Genomic DNA, 19,552 nt, shown 5'->3' on the forward strand with positions numbered 1-19,552 from the left:
CCAGTTTTGGGGGTCAGGGTTTCAGGAGGTAGGCTGGGCAGAACTGGCTTGGGGGCTGTCACGCAGATGCAGTCAGATGGTGGCTGGAGGTGCTGAGGGATGGCCAGACATCTCTCTCTCTCCCTGTAGGTCAGGGCCTGTCTGCTTGGACTTCCTCACAGCACAGTGGCCTCAGAACAGTCAGACTACTTGTACAGTGGTTGAAGCTTTAAAGACAGTACTCTTGCCCTGACTGGTGTGGCTCAGTGGATTAAGTGCTGGCCTGTGAACTGAAAGGTCGCAAGTTTGATTCGCAGTCAGGGCACATGCCTGGGTTGTAGGCCAGGTCCCCAGTTGGGGGCATGAGAGAGGCAACCAGTCAATGTTTCTCCTGAACATCAATGGTTCTCTCCATCTTTCTCCCTCCCTCCTTCTCTCTCCAAAAACAAATAAAATTCTCAAAAAATAAATAAAATCTAAAAAAAAAAGACAGTATTCCAACCACAAAGCACAAGTTACACTGTCATGATCTAGCCTTGGAAGCCACATACCATCAATTCTATCATATTTTACTTAGTCACAAAAGTCCACTGTTTCAAGGGAAGGGGACATATGCCCTACATCTAATTGGAAGGACTCTCAAAGTCACATTGTAAGAGAGACAGGGTGGGCTCCGGCTGGTGTGGCTCAGTGGGCTGAGTGCTGGCCTGTGAACCTAAAGGTCACTGGTTTGATTCCCAGTCAGGGCATGTGCCTGGGTTGTAGGCTGGGTCTCCTGTTGGGGGTGTTCAAGAGGCAACCAATTAATGTATCTCTCACACATGAATGTTTCTCTCTCTTCCCCTCTAAAAATAAAATCCTTTAAAAAAGCAGTATAGTCATTAAAGAAATTGTTTGACAATACAGGTTATTTTAAACTTTATTATTATCATTGTTCTAAAGAGTTCACTTATTTTTAGAGAGAGGGAAAGCAGGGAGAGGGAGAGAAACATCAATGTGTGGTTGCCTCTCATGCGCCCCCTGCTGGGGACCTGGCCCACAACCCAGGCATGTGCCCCAACTGGGAATCATTGGTTCACAGGCCCAAGCTCAATCTAACTTTTTTTTTAGCATTACCTTCTCAGTTAGGTCTTCATTCAACATCCTAAAATTTCAACACCCTCCTGACCTTCCTAGTTCTTTCAGTTTTATATTTCTTAGTACACACATTATCTAAAATACTGTACACATATTTCATTTTTCTTAGTTTCCCCCACCTGAGTGTAAGCTCTGAAAGGTATGGATTTGCTCTGTTCATTGCAGTCTCCCCAGCATTTAGGACAATGCCTGGCATGTAGCAAGCATTAGATAAATCTGTAAAATGAACAAGAATATTGAAGCCCAGAAAAATGAAGTCACTTGTCCAAGACTTCATAGGTAATAAATAGAGCTAACATTTAAACCCAAGCAGATTGATTCCAGAGTTCATGCTCTTAAACAGAGAAGTGGACTCTGTTACTGAATGGAGCTCAGGATGGGTGGAGAGGTGCAGTGAACCTGAGAGCCTGCTCCATCGCAGGCAGAAGATGGAGCCAGGTCTCCCAGGGTTCAGGTCTAGCCTCAGCAGCTGGGCCAGTGGCCGCCCTGCCCCAGCATACTACTGGAGGCAAGGCCAGTGTGCTGATACCCCCCAGTGGCTAGGGTGGGAAAGACAGGCAAAGTGTAGACTTCAGGCCGAAGGGGTATATGGAAGGGAAACCTGGTTGGTTCTTGGTTCCGGGTCTTTCCCCTCACAGAAGGAAGATACAACAGGGGATGTGAGCATAACAGATCTTTATTTTACCAGAAGGGACAGGCAGTGGGGCAGTGCAACATCCAAGCCCCTGACCAAACATGCAGCATCCACATGCAGGAACAGGCTGGGGGAAAGCCCAGGCCTGGGGTGGGGGACTGGGATCAGAAGACAATCAGAGCACCCTTGCCAGGATGCTCGGGCCCCGGGCTCTTCTGCCTCCACTAGAGTGAGGAGAGAGAAGACTGGGCTGCTTCCCCATGGCTGGAATCCTATCATTCTGGCCAGGAAGAAAGATGGCACGAGGAGTATGGAGCTTGGCCAGTCTATAGCACTCGGTTCTACAGGGGGTTGGCACAGCCCTGACCAGTGGAAGGGCCCGGCCCAATACCCAGGACAGTGCAGCCCTTGCAGGAAGAGGATCTATAGACTTTCTAGTTCCCAACAGGGCTAAACCCTGATCCCAGAAAGGCTTAGCAGAGTTGGGACTAAGCCTCACTCCACCTAGTAGGGGCATGTCCGTGAAGGGGCTTCCCTGAGCACAGCAGGGGCCTCCTAAGGCAGTAGTAAACTGAGAGCTGCTATAGACAGGAGGCCTTGCTTCTGTGCCTCTGGGGTGGGGGAGAGGTAAGGTACGACAGCAGGCCCAGGGCTGGGAAGAGGTGAAGTAAAGGGCAATGGCCTGGGCCTACAGGCCACTGCTACCTAGGCCTCGAGGGGCTAGAGCGGGTGAGGCTGGGGGCTTCCCAGAGTAGGGTTTAGGGCTGGGAAGACCAGGCAAGGAGAGGGGTGGGTGACCATCCTACCCAGACCCCCTGTGCCCATGCAGAGGTTTGGCCAGGGCCACAGGGAGGACGGACAGATGAACAGGGAACTTCAAGGCACCAGGATTCTGAAGAGCAGCAGGGCCACCCTCCACAGACAGTGATTATAATAAACATTTTCAGCTTAAACTACATGACGTGTGTGGAGGGTGGGTGGGAGGAGAGACAGAAAGAAAAGCACAAAGGAAAAGACACATGTACAGGAAGATGAGGGTGGAGGACACACACCAGGCGAGCACGGCAGTGAAAGTGAGGGTGCTGTACAGAGAAGAGGAAGGACACAGAGACTGGGGAGAAGGGCAGACGCCGGACAAGGCCTGAACACGCAGCATTTCTGGTCCCTACAAAATAAGGCACCAGAGTCAGTACATTCCTGTTGTTCCTGTGGTATCCGAACAGGTGCTGAAGGGCAGAGCGACTGGCTGCTGAAGGGCGTGGGCCTTCGGGAGCCTCACACCTGTGCACCGGTGGCTTTCTTGATCAGGGGGATCTGCAAGGGTGGGAGAAAAGCCGTGAGGCCATGGCTCTGGGGCCCACGACTGCTCCACCTGGGTCAGTCTAGTGGGCTACCCAGGCAAGCCCACCACAGCCGGTGAAGTACACACCTTCGATAGGTCCACGCCTGTAAGGGCGTGCACGGAGGCAGGCAGCTCGGCCAGCAGTCGGTTCACTTCTGATGTCACTTTATTGTCGTCCCCACTGAGGACCACAATCTCATCGACTTTGGTCAGTGGGGCAGCGACTTTGGCAGCAATCTAGGAGATTGGATGGGAGACCAGCTTGGTTGATCCTGACTCCGTCCACTTGTCCAGTCCAGGATCCCTCCCTCCCTTCTCAATCTCACCTAAACCCCAAACAGCCTGGGTGGCCCTTACTTGAAAGCCACAGCCTGGGTGTCTGTTGTAGGGTTCCTGCCCCCTGCCGAATACTCGCCCATTTAATTCTTCTAGCCAGCCTGTCCCTGAGCTCATGACAAAGTCCACAGAAGTTCCTGCATGTGTCCAGCTAGTCCCAGCCTGGGACGGGAGCCTCACCTGGGGCAGGGCCTCCAGCACCAAGGCCATCTTGGCTGAGTCCCCATATTTCTGGTAGGCCTGAGCCTTGAGCTTCATCCGCTCAGCCTCTGCCTTGCCCATCGCCTCGATGACGGCTGCCTCCGCCTCGCCGATTTTTCGGATCTTCTCAGCCTCTGCCTGAGCCAAGAGGACCTGCTTCACCCTGGGGGAGTCCAGGCGAGTGGGATCAGTGGGAAGTGCCAGGGGCCCCTCAGGCCTTGCCTGGAGGGCCAGCAAGCCCTTAAGCCCTCCGTTTGGGCAGGTGGTGACAGCAGTGGTGGTGGGGCCCTGGCACTCTGGCTCTAGCCAGAGATTATGGGCTCCCAGATGGAAACTGAAGATGGGATTACCCAGGACACCCTCTCTACCAAGGGCCATACCAGGCCTTCAAACCTCCTTTATTTAATTCAGTCTCCCTGACAACAATGCCATGTCTTCACAGTGAGGAAGCAGGGACGGAGGAGAACGGGCTTCCCAGCTGTGATCAGGAGAGTGGAGGAGTGCATGCAAGGGGGAGGGCCCGACTGATGCCCCAGCCCCTGGCACCCAGCAGCACTCACTTTTCGCCCTCAGCTATCTCTTGTATGCGGTGTGCCTCTGCCTCGGCCGGGCGGCGCACCGTGGCAATAAGCTCCTTGTCTGTGCGCAGGATCTCCTGCTCCTCCACTGCAATCTGCTTCTTACGCTGCACGACCTCGATCTCAATCTCTTCTTGCCGGATCTTCTGCTGCTCACGGGCCCCTTGTAGCTCATAGGCCAGCTGGGCCTCAGCTGTCTGTGGTGGAAGTAGTCAGCATGAGGCTACTTGCCAAGTCTTGAGCCCTGAGCCCCAGCCCAGGTGACCTATGCTGTCTCACCTTAATATTGACTTCCTCACTGAAAGCTGACTTTTGTAGCTCAAAGGCTCGCTTGGAGTCAGCAATTTTGGTGTCTGCCATGAATTTCACATCCAGCATCTCCTTCTTGCACTCAGCTTCCTGGGAGCAGGAGGGGCAGGTGCTGAGGGTCCTCTGAGAAACTACAGTCCCACCACCCCTGAGCTGCCTGTCCCTGGGGGCGAGAAGCAAAGCCCACATACCCGGATGCCTGCATCCCGCTCAGCCTCGGCCACACCAATGTCAGCATCTCTCTGTACCACAGCCGTCTGCGTCTTGCCCAGGGAGCTCAGATAGTCCACTTTGTCATACACATCCTGGGGAGGGAAGAGAAGGATCCCTAGGAACAATTTAAGTACAAAGGTTCCCCTCCTGTCAAGTGCCCCCGCTCCCAGATGGTCATGGGGGCCATAGCCTTTCCATAGACTGCACCTTGATGGTGAAGCTGAGGATCTCAATGCCCATTCGGCCAACATCAGGAGCTGCTACCTCCCGCACCAGCTTGGCAAACTGGTCCCGGTCCTGATAAATCTGCTCCACAGTCAGGGTCCCTGGGGGTAGAAGGATCATGAGCTGGCTCCCCAGGGACCCAGCCAGCTAGGAAACGGAGGCGGCATGCAGGTTGAGATCTGAGTGTATGCAGGGTTGTGCAGTCTAAGCTGGGTCTTCTGGTTTCTTCTTAGTGCTTAGCGCCACGTTTCCTTCTGTAGAGTCCAGGCTGGGTGAGAACAGTCTTCCAAGTAGCACTAGGTGCCTGACCAGGCTCCCAGCCCCTCACCCTCCTGCCCAGTGCCCTCCCCTTCACTCATGTCACCTGAGGTTTTGCACGAACTTGAAGGAAAATGTTTCAGCTTTCCATCTAGAAACCTCCGTGGGCCTGGAGGACACCCCCTGCCCCCCTCCCTGGCCCTGGCCTATGGACCCTGTGAGTTTCCTCGAAGGCAACAGAGGGGTCCCCAGGTTGGGCAGGGTCTCACCGAGGATGGAACGCAGGTGCCCCTCCAAGGTCTGCAGGACGACATTCTTGATGTCCTGCACATTCTTGCCCAGGAACTGCTCACAGGCTACGGCTAGGAGCTCCTTCTCTGTCATGATCTTCACCTGCCAGTGGGCACAGAGGTGCCTGAGCCAGGCTGGAGGGAGGCAGACACAGAGTCCCCAGACCCAGGTGTGGAAGACGGTGTCTACGTCCCTCCCCTCCTCACTCAGAGCTGGAGGCCTAGTGGCTGTGGGAGGGGGTGAAGTCTGTCTGAGGCCTCTAGTGCAGACAGCACACAAGAATTTTCACACTTAGAAGTTTCATCCTCATTGGCAGCTCCAGGCCCTGATATGGCCTCTTTCCTGGGCATGTGGGGCTTGCCTCTCCAGCCTATTTGCTATTCCCTCATTAGCCAATTCCTCCCTCACTGGGTCCCCACAAGTGGGAGACCTGAAGACTGAGGGGCAGAGAATGCAAAAAGGACAATGAGCAATAGGGACAGAGACAGACAGACTAGGAAAGAGCACCTAGGCAGGCAGGGGATAGGTCCAGGGGGTGCCACCCAGGGTGGGTATCCTCTTGCCTTTCCTTTCCGAGGTAGTAAGCCAACAATCTCTGCACCAGAGGCCTACGACACTGTTGAATCTCCCAGCCTGTGAAGTTGAGAGGTGTACTAGGGCAGGAAGGCCCTCACCCAGGCACCGAGCTAGGAATATAACACAGCCTCTGACTCTGGAGTCCAGAGTCTGACCCACATGGCCTCACCCTCTGGTCCCCACACCTCCAGACCCCTACCCAGGGAACAGGATAGAGTCTGGATTCTGGGGCTTGGCATTTCCAACACCTGCAAAGAACGGGACTGGGTTAGTGAGACAGGAGCCCCAGCACTGGTTCTGTCCCTCGTGGCCCGCTGAGGAGAAAAGGGGTGTTCTGTTAGTTCTGCTGAGTGGCCAAGAGAACATGATCCAGTGGTGATGACTCTCTTTTGGAAGGGGGGGGGGCAGTGGTGCTGGAGAGAGACTGCCCCTGGCTGCCATCCTCTCCTCCCGCCCCAAATCCCAGCACAGGATGAGGCAGCTCAACGGTCATGCGCAGGGCTGCTGAGTTACTATACCTGGGCGACACCCGTCACAGTTAAAGCTACCCCCTCGGCCGTCTCTACGTCCTCGCAGCGGGGCTGTAACGTCATAATCTCTAGGGAAATCCTGCCAAGAAATGCAAAACAGGGGCATAGGTCTGGGGCCTAGGGCCTGGGGTGAGGGGAGAGTCCAATACCTCACTTCTCCGGCTGGGACTGGCCAGGGGTCTTGTTGCAGAGGAAGGTGGGGAGGATTCCCCAGGAGTCAAAGCTTGGAGTGTGTGTGAAAGGGATGGATGGGAAAGCAAGGCAGGGTGGTGCAGGTGGCTGCAGGGGAAGGAGTGTGAGTGTGCTACCTAAGTGCATTCATGTCCTCTGTTGAAATCGGCCTGGCTCGAAGAGTGGGAAAAAGAAGCAGAGAAGTGATTATGGTCATCTGGGCTGGTAGGAGGGTGGGAAGAGCCCAGGAATAGATGTGTATGTACATCACAGGACAGCAAGTAAGTGCTAATACTCCAGGCTGTGCTATGTAGGTTGCCCGTGGGTGCCATCTGAACCTCCCTGAGGGGCCCTCACCTGTTCCCTGGGTCTGCTCAGTACTCCAGGATGTTCTAGTAGGCTTCCTGGAAAGCCCTGCCTGGTAGCCTGCCGGCTGGGAGTATACCCTCTGCTGGGCCAAGACCAGGGGATCCTGCGTCTGCCCCTTGCTAGGGAAGCCCTGCCTGATCTCTCCACCTGCCAACAAGCTATGATGTGAAGCCTACCCTCTGGGCTGGGCCCAGGTGGTTCAGTTGGGAATGGGGTCACAGTGGAGCTTCCAGGCCCAGACAATCTGAAGCCTCAAGGGTCCATATCCCCCAGCTTAAAAATGGACCTGGGCATCTGCAGTTATTTCAAGTACAGCAGTGGATCTGGAGGTGGACGGGGCTGTTCTCGGCTAGATGTTGAGGGAGGCCAGAGCCCTCCCACTCCACATAAAGTGCTTCTCCGGCCTCTGCACTGAAGCCCACCCTCTCAAGGCTGCAAGGGGCAGATGAGACGGGGCTGTCCCCTCCCTAATCAGAGAGGGCAGGATGGGCGAGGAAGGGACTGCTGGTACAGCTTTTGCCTTAAAAGGCTGAAGGGCACTGACATGCAGAGGGAAGGGGATGGGTAGGACCACACTTAGGTCTCTTCTAGCCTGGGGACCCAGCAGCATGCAGGCTCTGAGGGGGCAGGGGCTCTGTGATCTATATTTTTTTCTTTCTTTTTTTAAACAGATTTTATTTCTTTTTTAGAGAGAGGAGAAGGGAGGGAGAAAGAGAGCGAGAGAAAGATCAGTGTGCAAGAGAAACATCGATCAGCTACCTCTTACACTCCCCAAAAATGGGGACCTAGCCTGCAACCCAGACATGTACCCTCACTGGGAACTGAACTGACAACCTCTTGGTTTTGCATGCCGGTGCTCAACCCACTAAGCTACACCAGCCAGGGCTCTTTTTTTTTCTTATAAAATTTTTTTCTTCAATGTATCTATTAATCTTAGAGAGAGAGAGAGAAACTTTGATTGATTGCCTCCCATAAGTGCTCTGACTGGGGATCAAACCCCCAATACTTTGATGTATGAGATAATGGTCCATCTGAGCCACACTGACCAGGACAGGGGCCTTCTGATATTCGCTGCGGCATTCACAGTGCCTGGAACCAAAAAGGTGCTCAGTAGCGAGCTGGTGAATGAAGCAATGAAGATGGGAAGTTGCACATTACAAAGAGAGTACTTGGGAGTTACTAAATGCTCTGGTCTAGGAAAGAATTTCATCAGCTACACCTGCATGGTAATGAAGAGTGAGACACCATGTCACTTGCTTTTCAAAGTGAGATTGTATTCATAATAAAGCTTGAGTTTCTCTAGCACTTCTTTTCCAAAAATCCCAAAGGGCCCTCATACTGTTTTATTTGCTTCTCCACTACCCTGACAAGGCACAGAGAGGGCATGATCCTGCCCATTTCACAGATGGGGAAACTGAAGCCCAGTGACAAGAGATCTGCTCAAAGGCTTTTCAACAAAGAATTAGAGGCAGGAAATGGCCAAGGGTCTTTTTGCCCAGGCCTGTCAAGGAGATTGAAGGGGACCGAGGGCTCAGTGAATAGCACTCCCCGGGGGACCCATCTTCTGGCCTTTTAGGACAGGGGTTTAGGGCTTCATACTAGGGTGCCAGCCTGGAGAAGCAGCTAGCAAGGGGCTCCCTGGACCTGGAGGACTAGGACTTCATCCTCTGCAGACAGGACTGCACCTGCCCCACCCAGACAACCCAACTCTGTCACATAAGGGCCTGTGTCTCCTGCCTCACCTAACTCCCACTTTAGGCTTGGAATGTAAGGACACTCACTGGCAGACTTTGGCAGAGCTTCCAGCATCCCTCGCTCTTTTCCCACTAGCATCCCCAGGGGGAACCTATCCTGGCACCCAGGGCAGCAGAGGTGGGTGCAGAGGGGAGAGAGGCACACTCTCAAGAGGGGAGTCCATCCAGCTCTGCCTACCAGGCCCCACAGGGCATAAAGAGAGAAAATTAGACACAGAGGAGGAAGCAGGTGGGTTATTACCTGTGCAACCCCTGTTACGAATAGCGGGACCCCCTCCGACGTCTCAATATTCTCACAGCGACACAGGATGGTCATAACCTCCAGAGACAGTCTGAGAAGCAGCCAGGGGTAGGGAGAGGTAGGGACCGGAAGGGGTGGGAGGGGACACAGCAAACACACAGTGGTTACCAGATAAGCACGGATGCCTGATGTCTAGGGGCAGGGTTGCTCTCCATACTTCAGCCCCCCACTGCCAGTTCAGCCTAGAGCTGTACGAGAGCAGAGATACCCACTTGCTGTCCTGAGGCCTCTGGGTCTCTTCTCTAGCCCCTACACCCTCCCAAGGAGTTGCTGCTGGGCTGGGGACAAAGCCTGTTTTGATGCCCTCGACCTATGATCTGAGGCTTGTGCACAGGGCACCCAGTTTGCTCACTACCTGTTCCCCAGGAGATTTCTAGCATGATCTAGAAGACTTGGCCTCAGCTCCAAACCTTAAACACAGGCAAACCTGTTTTCCCAGAAATTGGGAGGGGGAGGCCACTAGGGATTAATGAGCCACAGCAAATACAAAATCCTGCTTGGGGCACATACCCTCAAGGTCGGTGCTACATATTACTAAGAAGGCAATTTAGGGCCAGAAAAGCCCAGAGAAAAATTTGGATTTTCTTATTTGGGGCTGGGGTGGAAGTGTCTAGGAAGGCTGGGGGAGAAAGTACGCCCCTGTCAGAATATTCACAGGGAAAACAGGGAGATGGTAGAGCAATTCACTTTGGAATTTCCAATGTTGGGCATAGGAAGAGAAGAGTCGTGGCGAAGAAAACAAGGCACCTGGAAGCTACTTGGCCCACCCTGGCTGGGCCTCCTTGGGGCGGCGTGTATGCGAATGTGCGTAGGGCAGTGATCGAAGCAGAGGACAGGCTGTGGACAGTGTGGAAGGTTTCCCTCAACCAGAGGAAGGGAGGACAGAGACTGAGGCTGGAGGAGCAGAAGCAGGTGGGCTGGGATAAGGGGTGATGGGGAGCCCCAACCTCAATTCTCACATGCCAGCCCTGGGGGCTCCAGCCATGCAGATGTGCAAAGGCTGCTTTCTTTCAAGCCCCTACATCTAGCACCCTTGGGCCTGGAGAAGACTCTAGATCTGGCTCAGACAGGAACCCACCAAACTCTCTTCTGAGGAAGGAGGAGAGAGGAAGAGGAGGGGGAGGGGAGGAGGGAAGGAAGGAGGGATGACAGGAGGCTGCAGCTCAGATGCCAGAGTTGGAGGAATTGCTCAGGTAAGGAGCGAGCTGCCTACACCATGACAGTACAGGACGTGGCAGCAAAGTGCAGCAGGAGGGACTTTAACTGAGCAGCCTGGAGAATAAAAGCTGACACTGAGAGTCAGTGACATGTAGGATGGCTGTGGAAAGTACCTCAAAAAGGACGCTGAGGATGCAGGCTAGCTTAGAAGCCTCTACTCTGACCTGAGAGGCTCCTGCTGGCCTAGGGAAGTGAAGGCCTCATCTCATGGAGGTGTCCCTGAAGCAGGTTAGGGGTCGGGGAATGGGATGGTCCCAGAACAGGGCCCAAGGAGAGGGGCTACAGACTCAGACTGCCCAGAAACTGGGACCACAGAGAGGATGCTGAGCCTGGATGTGTGAGATCAGTTTCCTAGGACAGAGTACAAGGCCCTCCACCCCTCACTTCCAAACCTGCTGTCAGATAAGCTTGGCCTCTGTCTTAGGGGAGGGCACCAAGAATGTGGAGAAAGAGCTGCAGAATTGTGGCCCCAGCAGTGATGCCCACACGGGACTGGTTTCTGGGCAAGTTGAAATTCTCTGGGTCTGGCCATACATGGAGGTGTTCAGACAAGATACTCTATTGTCCCAGGACTGCATGGCATATATGGGATAGGCTGGCAGTGTCTCTAGAAAGGACAACCCATGGTTTCTGGCAGGCCACCTAGAGGCCAGTCAAGAGTGCCTAGGAGCCTCCTGAGAGAAAGCTGTGACCAGTATTGATTATTATCTGACACTTTTGGACTTGGGCCAGCAGAGTACCCCAGGATCCTACCGAGGCAGAGCAAAGTGAGGGGAGAGATGGGAGAGTGGAAGCGGTTACTAGGCAATCACTTAAGTTAAAAAGCTGTGACATGCTTCCCATGCCCCTAACTCTAGCCGACACCCTCAGACCCCCCGGAGCCCTACACAATGATAGCTTGGTGCAGCCACAGGACTTCTCTTTGCTGTCTGGGAGGCTGGGGTGGAGGGGGATTTCCACTGGAATCTGCACCACTTCCCCTTCAGGATGACATCCCCTGCCCCTGTATGCCACACCTTCACAGCTATGCTGCCCTTGTTGCCTGGGTCCTGGCCTGGAAGGATCTGGGCCCCTACCCCAATCTCCCACAGTCAGAAAGGGAGTGATGGCGGAAAGGTGGCTGGCATGCCTCATCTCCTTCTGGGTTGGCAGTGAGGGCGGCAGGAAAGGTCCAGGTCAAATCTGGCCCTGCCAGGGGGTTGGGGGGAGCCAACAGGTATAGTCTGATGGTAGCCCCTCTGGGGAGCTGAAATTTCCCTTCCTCTAGTCTTTCCACACTGATTTAGGAGGTCCAGACCTGTCTTGCCTACCCTGGCACTAATTCCTTAGATCTCCATCCCTCTCCAATAAACAACTGTCGGAGAGCCACTTCGGACTCTACATCTATTCTCTGCTATTTAGCCCCTGCCTGCACTGTCCTGTGGCCTGCAAAAGTGATGGTGCACGTAAGGGGTCTCTTCAGCCTTTCTCCCCTCCCTAGACCCACTCGGAACGGGGTGTATAATTAAGACTTCACAAATAACTTTGAGCTAGAATCAGGGCATTAGGATTCTCCCTGGGTAGGACCCTGAATTCTCTGGGACAGAAGTGATACTTCTGGGAAAAAAGCACATCCACTAAGGAAAAGGTGCCCATGGACAAAGGTCCAGCATCCCTCTGCAACCCATTTTGCCTGTTTCTTAGGAGATCCCCCATCCCCAGAATGAAATGTGGCAAGTGGTAGATGCCCTAGCTGACCTGTGGGGTGAAAGAGGAAGGCTGGAAAGGCCTTTGCCCACCAGATTCCCTGAGCCCCCCAGCCCTTACCTCTGAGTGTCGGAGATACACCACCAGGCCCAGGCCCAGCCGCCAAACACGTACTGCTTATAGTCGGAACCACAACAGCCCCCTGGAGAGCAAAGCAAAACATTGTGGGTCAACTGGCTCTTGGGTTTGTCTACCCTGCTCCGTCCAACAGCAACCCTGGACCTTTACCTGTTAGGACACTTAACAAATCCCACTGTTGGATGCCAGATGCTGAGGTCACACCAAATGGGAGACATGCCCTTAAGGGTCTTGGAATCTCATTTGGCAGACAGGCAATTTGCATAAAAAGGAGGCTATCCAATGAGTATGTCAGAATGTAAGTGCTTTCAGAGAACAGGTCAATGGGTAGGAGTGAGCAAAAGAAGCCTCCATCTCCCATTCAACCATTCATTTAATAAAGAATCAGAGCCCTGGGTGGTGTGGTACAGTGGACTGAGCCCCAGCCTGCAAACCACAGGGTTGCCAGTTCGATTCCCATTCAGAATACATGCCTTAGTTGTAGGCCAGGTGCCCGGTAGGGGGCACGAGACAGGCAACCACACATTGGTGCTTGTCTCCCTCTCTTAAAAAAAAAAAAAAAGCCCTGGCTGGTGTAGCTCAGTGGATTGAGCGCGGGCCTGCGAACCAGACAATCGCGGTTCGATTCCCAGTCAGGGCACATGCCTGGGTTGCAGGCTGGTTCCCTGCAGGCCGGTTCCCTGCAGGCCAGTTCCCAGCAGGGGACGCACAAAAGGCAACCATACATTGATGTTTCTCTCCCTCTCTCCTTCCCTTCCCCTCTAAAGATAAATAAATAAAATCTTAAAAAAAAAAAAAAGAAAAGAAAGAAATGAGTATTCTCTGTGCTAAGAGTACAGAAATGAAGATAAGTCCTGCTAAGAGGAGGGACCTTTTCCTGAAATGACTGTAATACCATGCTCTTCACCTATTATCAGGGTAAGTGCACACAGACAGGGAACGCAGCTCCCGACCCCCCCCACACACTGGGAGAGGGAGGGAAGGAGGGAAGGAGTCTCGGGCCAAGACGGGAGGCTTGCGCAAGCCTGGCAGACACATCTCACTGAGGCTGGTCCTCTATTCCCAGAGTTTCAGAATGACTTTATTCCTCTGTGGGAGCAGATGGGGAAGCAAGACCTCAAAACAAAGGCACACTCACAATACCGATGGGAGAAGTGAAGAAAAGGGCAAAGGTTTAAAAAAGAAGTAGTTGGCCTTGGCTGACCAGCCTGGAAACCAAAGGCTGCTGGTTCGATTTCCAGCCAGGGCACATGACTGGGTTGCGGGCCAAATCCCCAGCTGGGGGTGTGCAAGAAGCAACCGACTGATGTTTCTGTCCCTCTCTCCCTCTAGATCTAAAAAAAATAATAAATTGCCCTGGATGGTGTAGCTCAGGGGATTGAGCAGGGGCCTTCGAACCAGAGGATCACAGTTCGATTCCCAGTCAGGGCACATGCCTGGGTTGCAGGCCAGTTCCCAGCAGGGGATGCAAGAGGCAACCATACATTGGTATTTCCCTCTCTCCTTCCCTTCCCCTCTAAAGATAAATAAATAAAATCTAAAAAAAAAGTTAAAAAAAATAAATAAAATCTGAAAAAATTTTAAAAAAGGAAGCAGTTCTTGGAAACTATGTATCTACATATCAACTGTAAACAGAATGTTGAATCTGGCCCTGGCTGGTGTAGCTCAGTGGATCGAGCACAGGCCTGTGAAGCAAAGGGTCGCCAGTTCGATTCCCAGTCAGGGGCACATGCCTGGGTTGCAGGCCAGGTCCCCAGTAGCGGACACATGAGGGGCAGCCACACCTTGATGTTTCTCTCCCACTCTTTCTCCTTCCCTTCCCCTTTCTCTAAAAATAAATAAATAAATAAAATATTTTTAAAAAAAGAATATTGAATCTGGCCTGGATCTAGATCCTTACTGCAGACATGTTTGGCATATTGTCTGTACAGAAGTGAGAAAAATCAGTTCCTGAATTTTGCTGTGAACCCTCTAGCAATGTCAAAGTTATTCAAGTTCATGAAAACCTTTGTAAAAGCTAAAAGGGCAGTTCACTTGTAGTGCAAATATATGTATGGGAAACATGACTCAGGAAATGTGATTTGTATATTTGAAAACAAAACAGTCCTGGCTGGTGTGGCTCAGTGGATTGAGCACCAGCCTGCAAACCAAGGGGTTGCTGGTTCTGTTCCAGGTCAGGGCATGTGCCTGGGTTATGAGCCAAGTCAGGCCCCGGTGAGGGGTGCCCTGGAGGTGACCACACATTGATGTTTCTCTCCCTCTCTTCTTTCCCTCTCTATAAATAAATAAATAAATAAATAAATAAATAAATAAATAAATAAATACCAGAACAAAACAAAGGAAATATGATTTGGGAAAAAGCCAGTGGATGTCATTATTTCCATGTTCACCAACTGGGGCTTTCAGGACAGCCTTAGGGTATTGCCTTCCAAAGTCAAAGGTCAAGGATAGTTTCCTATAGCTGAGTTAGTGTCTGTGAGGATTCATGGCAAGAGACAAGGTGGTGGTAGGAGAGGGGGGCAGATCAGAGGATCACAGTTTTCAGGCCACGGAGCCGTGTCTGTGTATATGGGTATGTGTGTGAAAATGCCGGGGGCCACATAGGAATTTAAACCAGGGAGCAACAATACCACATTTGCATTTTAGAAATACTACTTTGCATGAGGAAGAAGATACTGGGGACAGGGAGATTGAGTAGAAGCCTTTTGCAGCAACCTAGGCAAGACATGGTGGCTGAGGGGACAACTGCTAGAGAACTTTCTGTGTGAGTGGAAATGCTCTCCAGCTGCACTGTGCAATAACAGCAGCCACTAGCCACAGGTGTCTATTGAGCACTTGAAATGTGGCTGCTATGACTGAGAAAATGAATTTTAATTTAATTTAAATCGAAGTGGCCACATGTGGCTAGTGGCTACAATATCAGTGGAGTTCTACAGTCCAGATTTGGGTAGGTGGTGAAGCCAGAAACCAAAACAGAGAACCTCAAACTGGAGAGTTTTGGATGAGTGAAGGCGAAGGAGCAAAGTCTCCAGGAATGCAGAGGGCCTGTTAGGTTTGAGAACTGGCATCTGAGACCATTCACTAAACAGCCAAATCAGTTTCCGGGGGCTGATGCTGTGCATAGTGGGAAAGTGGTTAGGCCAGAGGTCCAGGGAGCAAAGATCAGCCCCTGCGTGAGCAGAGGTGGGAAGAAGAGGTCTTATGTCTCTGTTTCTCTGTGGAGAAAATAACTGCTCACAGGGCTGCTGTTCAATGGAAGCTGTTGCAGTGGGGTACAGAAGCTCTAAGGACAAGCAGTCAGTCTGAAACCTAAACCATCTCAGGATTCAGTGAAACTGGAAGCGGGTCAAAAACCACAGTTTGTTTCACTTCTGGTCTGGTGGGGGCTTAGGCATGCTGCCTCCAGCCAGCTCCAGGGCACTTTTCAATATGCTAGGGGTAGGAGGTGTTAGTGCTGACCCCTAGTGGGCTAGGGGGAGGCAGGGGTGGAGGTTGGAGGGATGGCCACCCTTTCCCTTTAATTTAGTTTTTGACCTTGGGAGCAGGCTGCTACAGCTCAAGCTGGGTCCTGGCCAAGGGCAACATGGCTAGGTTCCCTGGGGTAGCAACAACAGGAAGTTGGGATTGCCAGACTGCCCTGCCCCCAGAAGCCTCTTCTTCTGGAAGGCATCTTCCTCCCAGCTTCCTGGTCACACTGAGCCTGAGCACCACTCCCAAAGCAGGACATTTGGGTGCCCCTTCCTTGCCTGCTTTAGCTCCCACTCTCTTCAGAACTGAAAGTTTTTCCTAATTTTATGTCATTCTTTCGAAGCCAACTTGCTTTCTTTTGTCTGTCCTCAACCAAGCTGAAGAATCACAGAACACCCCTAGATAACCTCTACCCAACTCTGAGCCCCTCTCCAGACATACTTTGCTTTCTCAGGAAAACTCCCTTCCCCTTCTTGCCATTCCCTTTTCACTTCCTCTTCCTATTAGTGCTCATTCAATGGGGGGGATCTGGCCTTTTTTTGAACCACAAAAGCCCTCAGTAGTCCAGCAATGCTTGAATGTCCATAAATGCATAAAACAAAATATATAAGAAACAAATTATATTAAGTTACCAAAATATTAGCCCTGGCTGGTATGGCTCAGTGGATTGAGTGCAGGCCTACAAACCAAAGGGTTGCTGGTTCGATTCCCAGTCAGGGCACATGCCTGGGTTTCAGGCCAGGTTCCCAGTAGGAGGTACACGAGAGGCAACCGTACACTGATGTTTCTCTGCCTCTCTCTCTCTCTAAAAATAAGTAAAATCTCGCCCTGGCTGGCATAGCTCAGCGGATTGAGCATGGGCCTGCGAACCAAAAGATCGTGGTTTGATTCCCAGTCAGGGCACATGCCTGGGTTGCAGGCCAGTTCCCAGCAGGGGCCAGTTCCCAGCAGGGGATGCACCAGAAGCAACCATACATTGATATTTCTCTCCTTCTCTCCTTCCCTTCCCTTCTAAAGATGAATAAATAAAATTTGAAAAATAAATAAAATCTTTATACCACCACAGGCTGTCACTGACATTCATAATCATTGAACATGCTAAATATAAAGGTACTTTTCTCCCCATCCAAATGCACAGATCTCTAAATTCTATCCACAGTCTCTAGGTTAGGAACCTCTGACCCGCCCTGGCCGTGGGTCAGTTGGTTGGAGCACTGACCTGCAGCACTGAAAGGTCTTGAGTTCGATTTCTAATCAGGACACATGCTTAGGTTGTGGGTTCAGTCCCTAGCTGAGGCATTTGAGAGGTAAGCAATGTTTCTCTCTCATGTCAATGTTTCTCTCCCTCTCTCCCTTCCTCTCTCTCTAAAATCAATATGCATGTCCTCAATATGCATGAGAGGATTAAAAGAAAAAAAAGGAATCTCTGACCTATTATAGAAATGAGAAAAAGATGTATGATATTTGGATTCACCTTTTAAAATCTGAAAATAGAAATAGAATGAAAGATTCTGCAGAATGGAGGAGGAAGGTTAGACAAGCAGAAGGACCTCCAGACTTCTCTGGTGAGAAAGATGACCACGAGCCCTGGCTGGCATGGCTCAGTGGGCTGGGCATCATCCTGCAAAGACTTGCTGTTTTGGTTCCTGGTCCCTGGTTAGGGCACATGCAAGAGACAACTGATTGGTATTTTTCTCTCACAGTGATGTCTTCCTTTCTCCCTATCTCCCCCTCTCTCTAAGTAAATTAATAAATTCTTTAAAAAAAAAGATGACCATCAGATATATCAGCATCCTTCTTCTGAAATTGGGCTTACTTAGTGAGATGCCATTGGACTCAGATATAGGACCAGGGCAGGCAGTAGTCGCTCTGTTCTACTGGGAGTCCATGTGGAAGAGGGAGCTGCATATCACTTTGGTCATCTCAGATCCCAAGGTAGTGTTATGCCAGGCATCATCCCTCCCTCTTCCCTTGCACCCTTCCTTGACTCCAGAGCCCTCAACTTTCAGCATGGCCTCCTCTCCCCATCCTTAAAACAGCGTCCAAACTAGCACTGCACTGGCCTTTGGCAAGAGGACCAGGTTTTTGACAACTATAAGGTACAGAGCAGCCTATCTCAGGGGTTCCTTTCACCCCTCTCCAAAGATTCTGCAAACCGTGAAAGATGGCCAGTTCAATTCCCAATCAGGGCACACGCCTGGGTACAGGTTCATACAGAAGGCAACCAATCAGTGTTCCTCACTCACACCGATATTTCTCTCCCTCTCTTTCTCCCTCCTTTCCCCTCTCTTTAAAATAAAAATAATAAATTTAATTTAAAAAAAAGAAAGAAAAACAAAGGGCAGATTCAGTTTCCAAAAGACTGTTTTAGGAGTGGGGGCTGGGAGACTGGTCCAGATCTTGCAGAGGTAGGTGCAAGTTTGGCCTCAGTGTTCCCTGGGGATCTACCTCCTTATCTCAAGTCAATCTCAGGTGTTCAGTAAAGTGAAGTAATCTTATCTCCCCCACAGGAGTAAGATCCTGATCAGGGAGATTGGGTATTTTCTATCCCAGTGGAGAGACTTATTTTTCGATCCAGATTAAGCAAGAGACCATTATTTTGGGGTAAAAGTTTCCAATGGATTTATCAGTCCTCCCCAAGGGTGGGCAGCTACAATATACATCGTTTAGCCTGGCAGCTTCTACACACTTCTGTAGCCAGCCCTAAAACTCTGCACACAGGCTGAAAATTGGCATTGAGAGTGGAAAGACGCCAGGCCTCCAAGCTGTCAGAAACCACGGAGCCTCCCCAGCACCTGCGGAGCCAGGGCTGTTGCACAAACTGGTGCCTCGAAAGGCTTCAGCCATCTTCCAAAAAACCTAAACATACAATTAAAAAGGCAGCCTTAAAACAAGATACCTCTTGTGCCACTCCCCAATACTGCAATCCCCAAGCCCCCACCTAAGCGCATAAAAATTATGGAGCCTGCAGCATTTTGTAACGGGAGTGGCACAACCCAGAACACCGTTTCTCAACCTTTAGAGGCCGCCCCCGCGTCTCCCGGAACACAATGCCAGGAAACCCCAGCAAGAGCCAGCAAGAGCCAGCAAGCGCCAGCAAGCCCCAGCCAGCCCCAGCCAGCCCCAGCCTACTGGGGATTAACTGGTCAGATAGAGCCCGGAGAAATGGTGTGTCCCAGGGCTCCTCCCACGGTAGGCACTTGCTCTCCAGAGCTGCACGACCCAGTCTCGGGTGCTGGAATTCAGCCAAACCGCCGTTCCACTCCCTCCCGGAATCCCAAGGCATCAGTTTGGAACCCCGAGGCCACGAAGGGGGTCACCCTGCGTAGAGGGAAGGCGCGGAGGAAGGAAGGGATAAACAAGGGAAAACACACAGTGAGGGAGGAGCCGCTGGTGATTGCCGGGAAGCTCGGAGCACCAAAAACGTGAGTATGGGGGAACCCTCCCGGAAGGGTCTCAGATGCGGCCCGGAGCGCGGTAGTCTCAGGCCCGACACTTGGCGACCTCTCCGCGACACTGCCCTCCACCCTCGGGGCCCTTCTCTGGCCTACCCTTCCCCGTTGGCTCCCCAGCCGTAGCCTCCGTTCTCATCCACCTTCCCAGGCACAAACCCCTACCCCCTCCAACACCGTCTGGACTGCGCAGCCCCGACCCACCTCCCTTGCTGCCCCCTCACCTGAAACCACCAGCGCCTCGTTGGGCCCCACCGTGTGGCAATTGCCCATGGCGCGGGCGGGACGGAGAGCCCTGAGACCTGGGCAGCAGCAGCCGACAGCCCGCACGGCCAGCCGCACCTAGCTTATCCCACCACCCCCCGCGGCGCCCCTCCGCGGCCGCA

At 52.2% G+C, this 19,552-nt stretch overlaps 1 protein-coding gene across 7 annotated transcripts; it reads right to left on the reverse strand.

Annotated features, from left to right (window-relative positions):
- Positions 1-1,774: 1,774 nt before the first annotated feature.
- Positions 1,775-19,528, reverse strand: FLOT2 (flotillin 2). 7 transcript variants are annotated; one of them, XM_037162847.2, is made up of 11 exons: positions 19,391-19,528; positions 12,229-12,310; positions 6,598-6,688; positions 5,482-5,605; positions 4,937-5,055; positions 4,708-4,821; positions 4,487-4,606; positions 4,190-4,404; positions 3,609-3,792; positions 3,180-3,329; positions 1,775-3,064 (listed from the first exon to the last, which is right to left on the reverse strand). In XM_037162847.2, exons 1-11 carry the CDS (start codon positions 19,437-19,439, stop codon positions 3,026-3,028), a joined length of 1,287 nt encoding a protein of 428 aa, XP_037018742.1. In that variant the 5' UTR covers positions 19,440-19,528; the 3' UTR covers positions 1,775-3,025. The 7 variants fall into 7 exon arrangements, with proteins under 7 accessions (XP_037018742.1, XP_037018743.1, XP_037018745.1 ...); XM_037162848.2 differs by lacking the exon at positions 6,598-6,688 and adding an exon at positions 9,145-9,235; XM_037162850.2 differs by lacking the exon at positions 12,229-12,310 and having other exon boundaries at positions 19,391-19,479.
- Between the last annotated feature and the right edge of the window lie 24 nt (positions 19,529-19,552).

This window comes from Artibeus jamaicensis, unplaced genomic scaffold (assembly GCF_021234435.1).
Source record: "Artibeus jamaicensis isolate MK-2021 breed Jamaican fruit bat unplaced genomic scaffold, CSHL_Jam_final contig_2790, whole genome shotgun sequence".
Classification (NCBI taxonomy): domain Eukaryota; kingdom Metazoa; phylum Chordata; class Mammalia; order Chiroptera; family Phyllostomidae; genus Artibeus; species Artibeus jamaicensis.

Excerpts from the sequence above, each read along its gene's own strand:
- FLOT2 (XM_037162847.2), bottom strand. The coding sequence starts at position 19,439 with ATGGGCAATTGCCACACGGTGGGGCCCAACGAGGCGCTGGTGGTTTCA. Across the intron at positions 4,822-4,936 it reads TCCTCAGCTTCACCATCAAG|GATGTGTATGACAAAGTGGA; the intron begins GTGCAGTCTATG and ends TTCCCTCCCCAG. Across the intron at positions 3,793-4,189 it reads GAGATAGCTGAGGGCGAAAA|GGTGAAGCAGGTCCTCTTGG; the intron begins GTGAGTGCTGCT and ends GGACTCCCCCAG.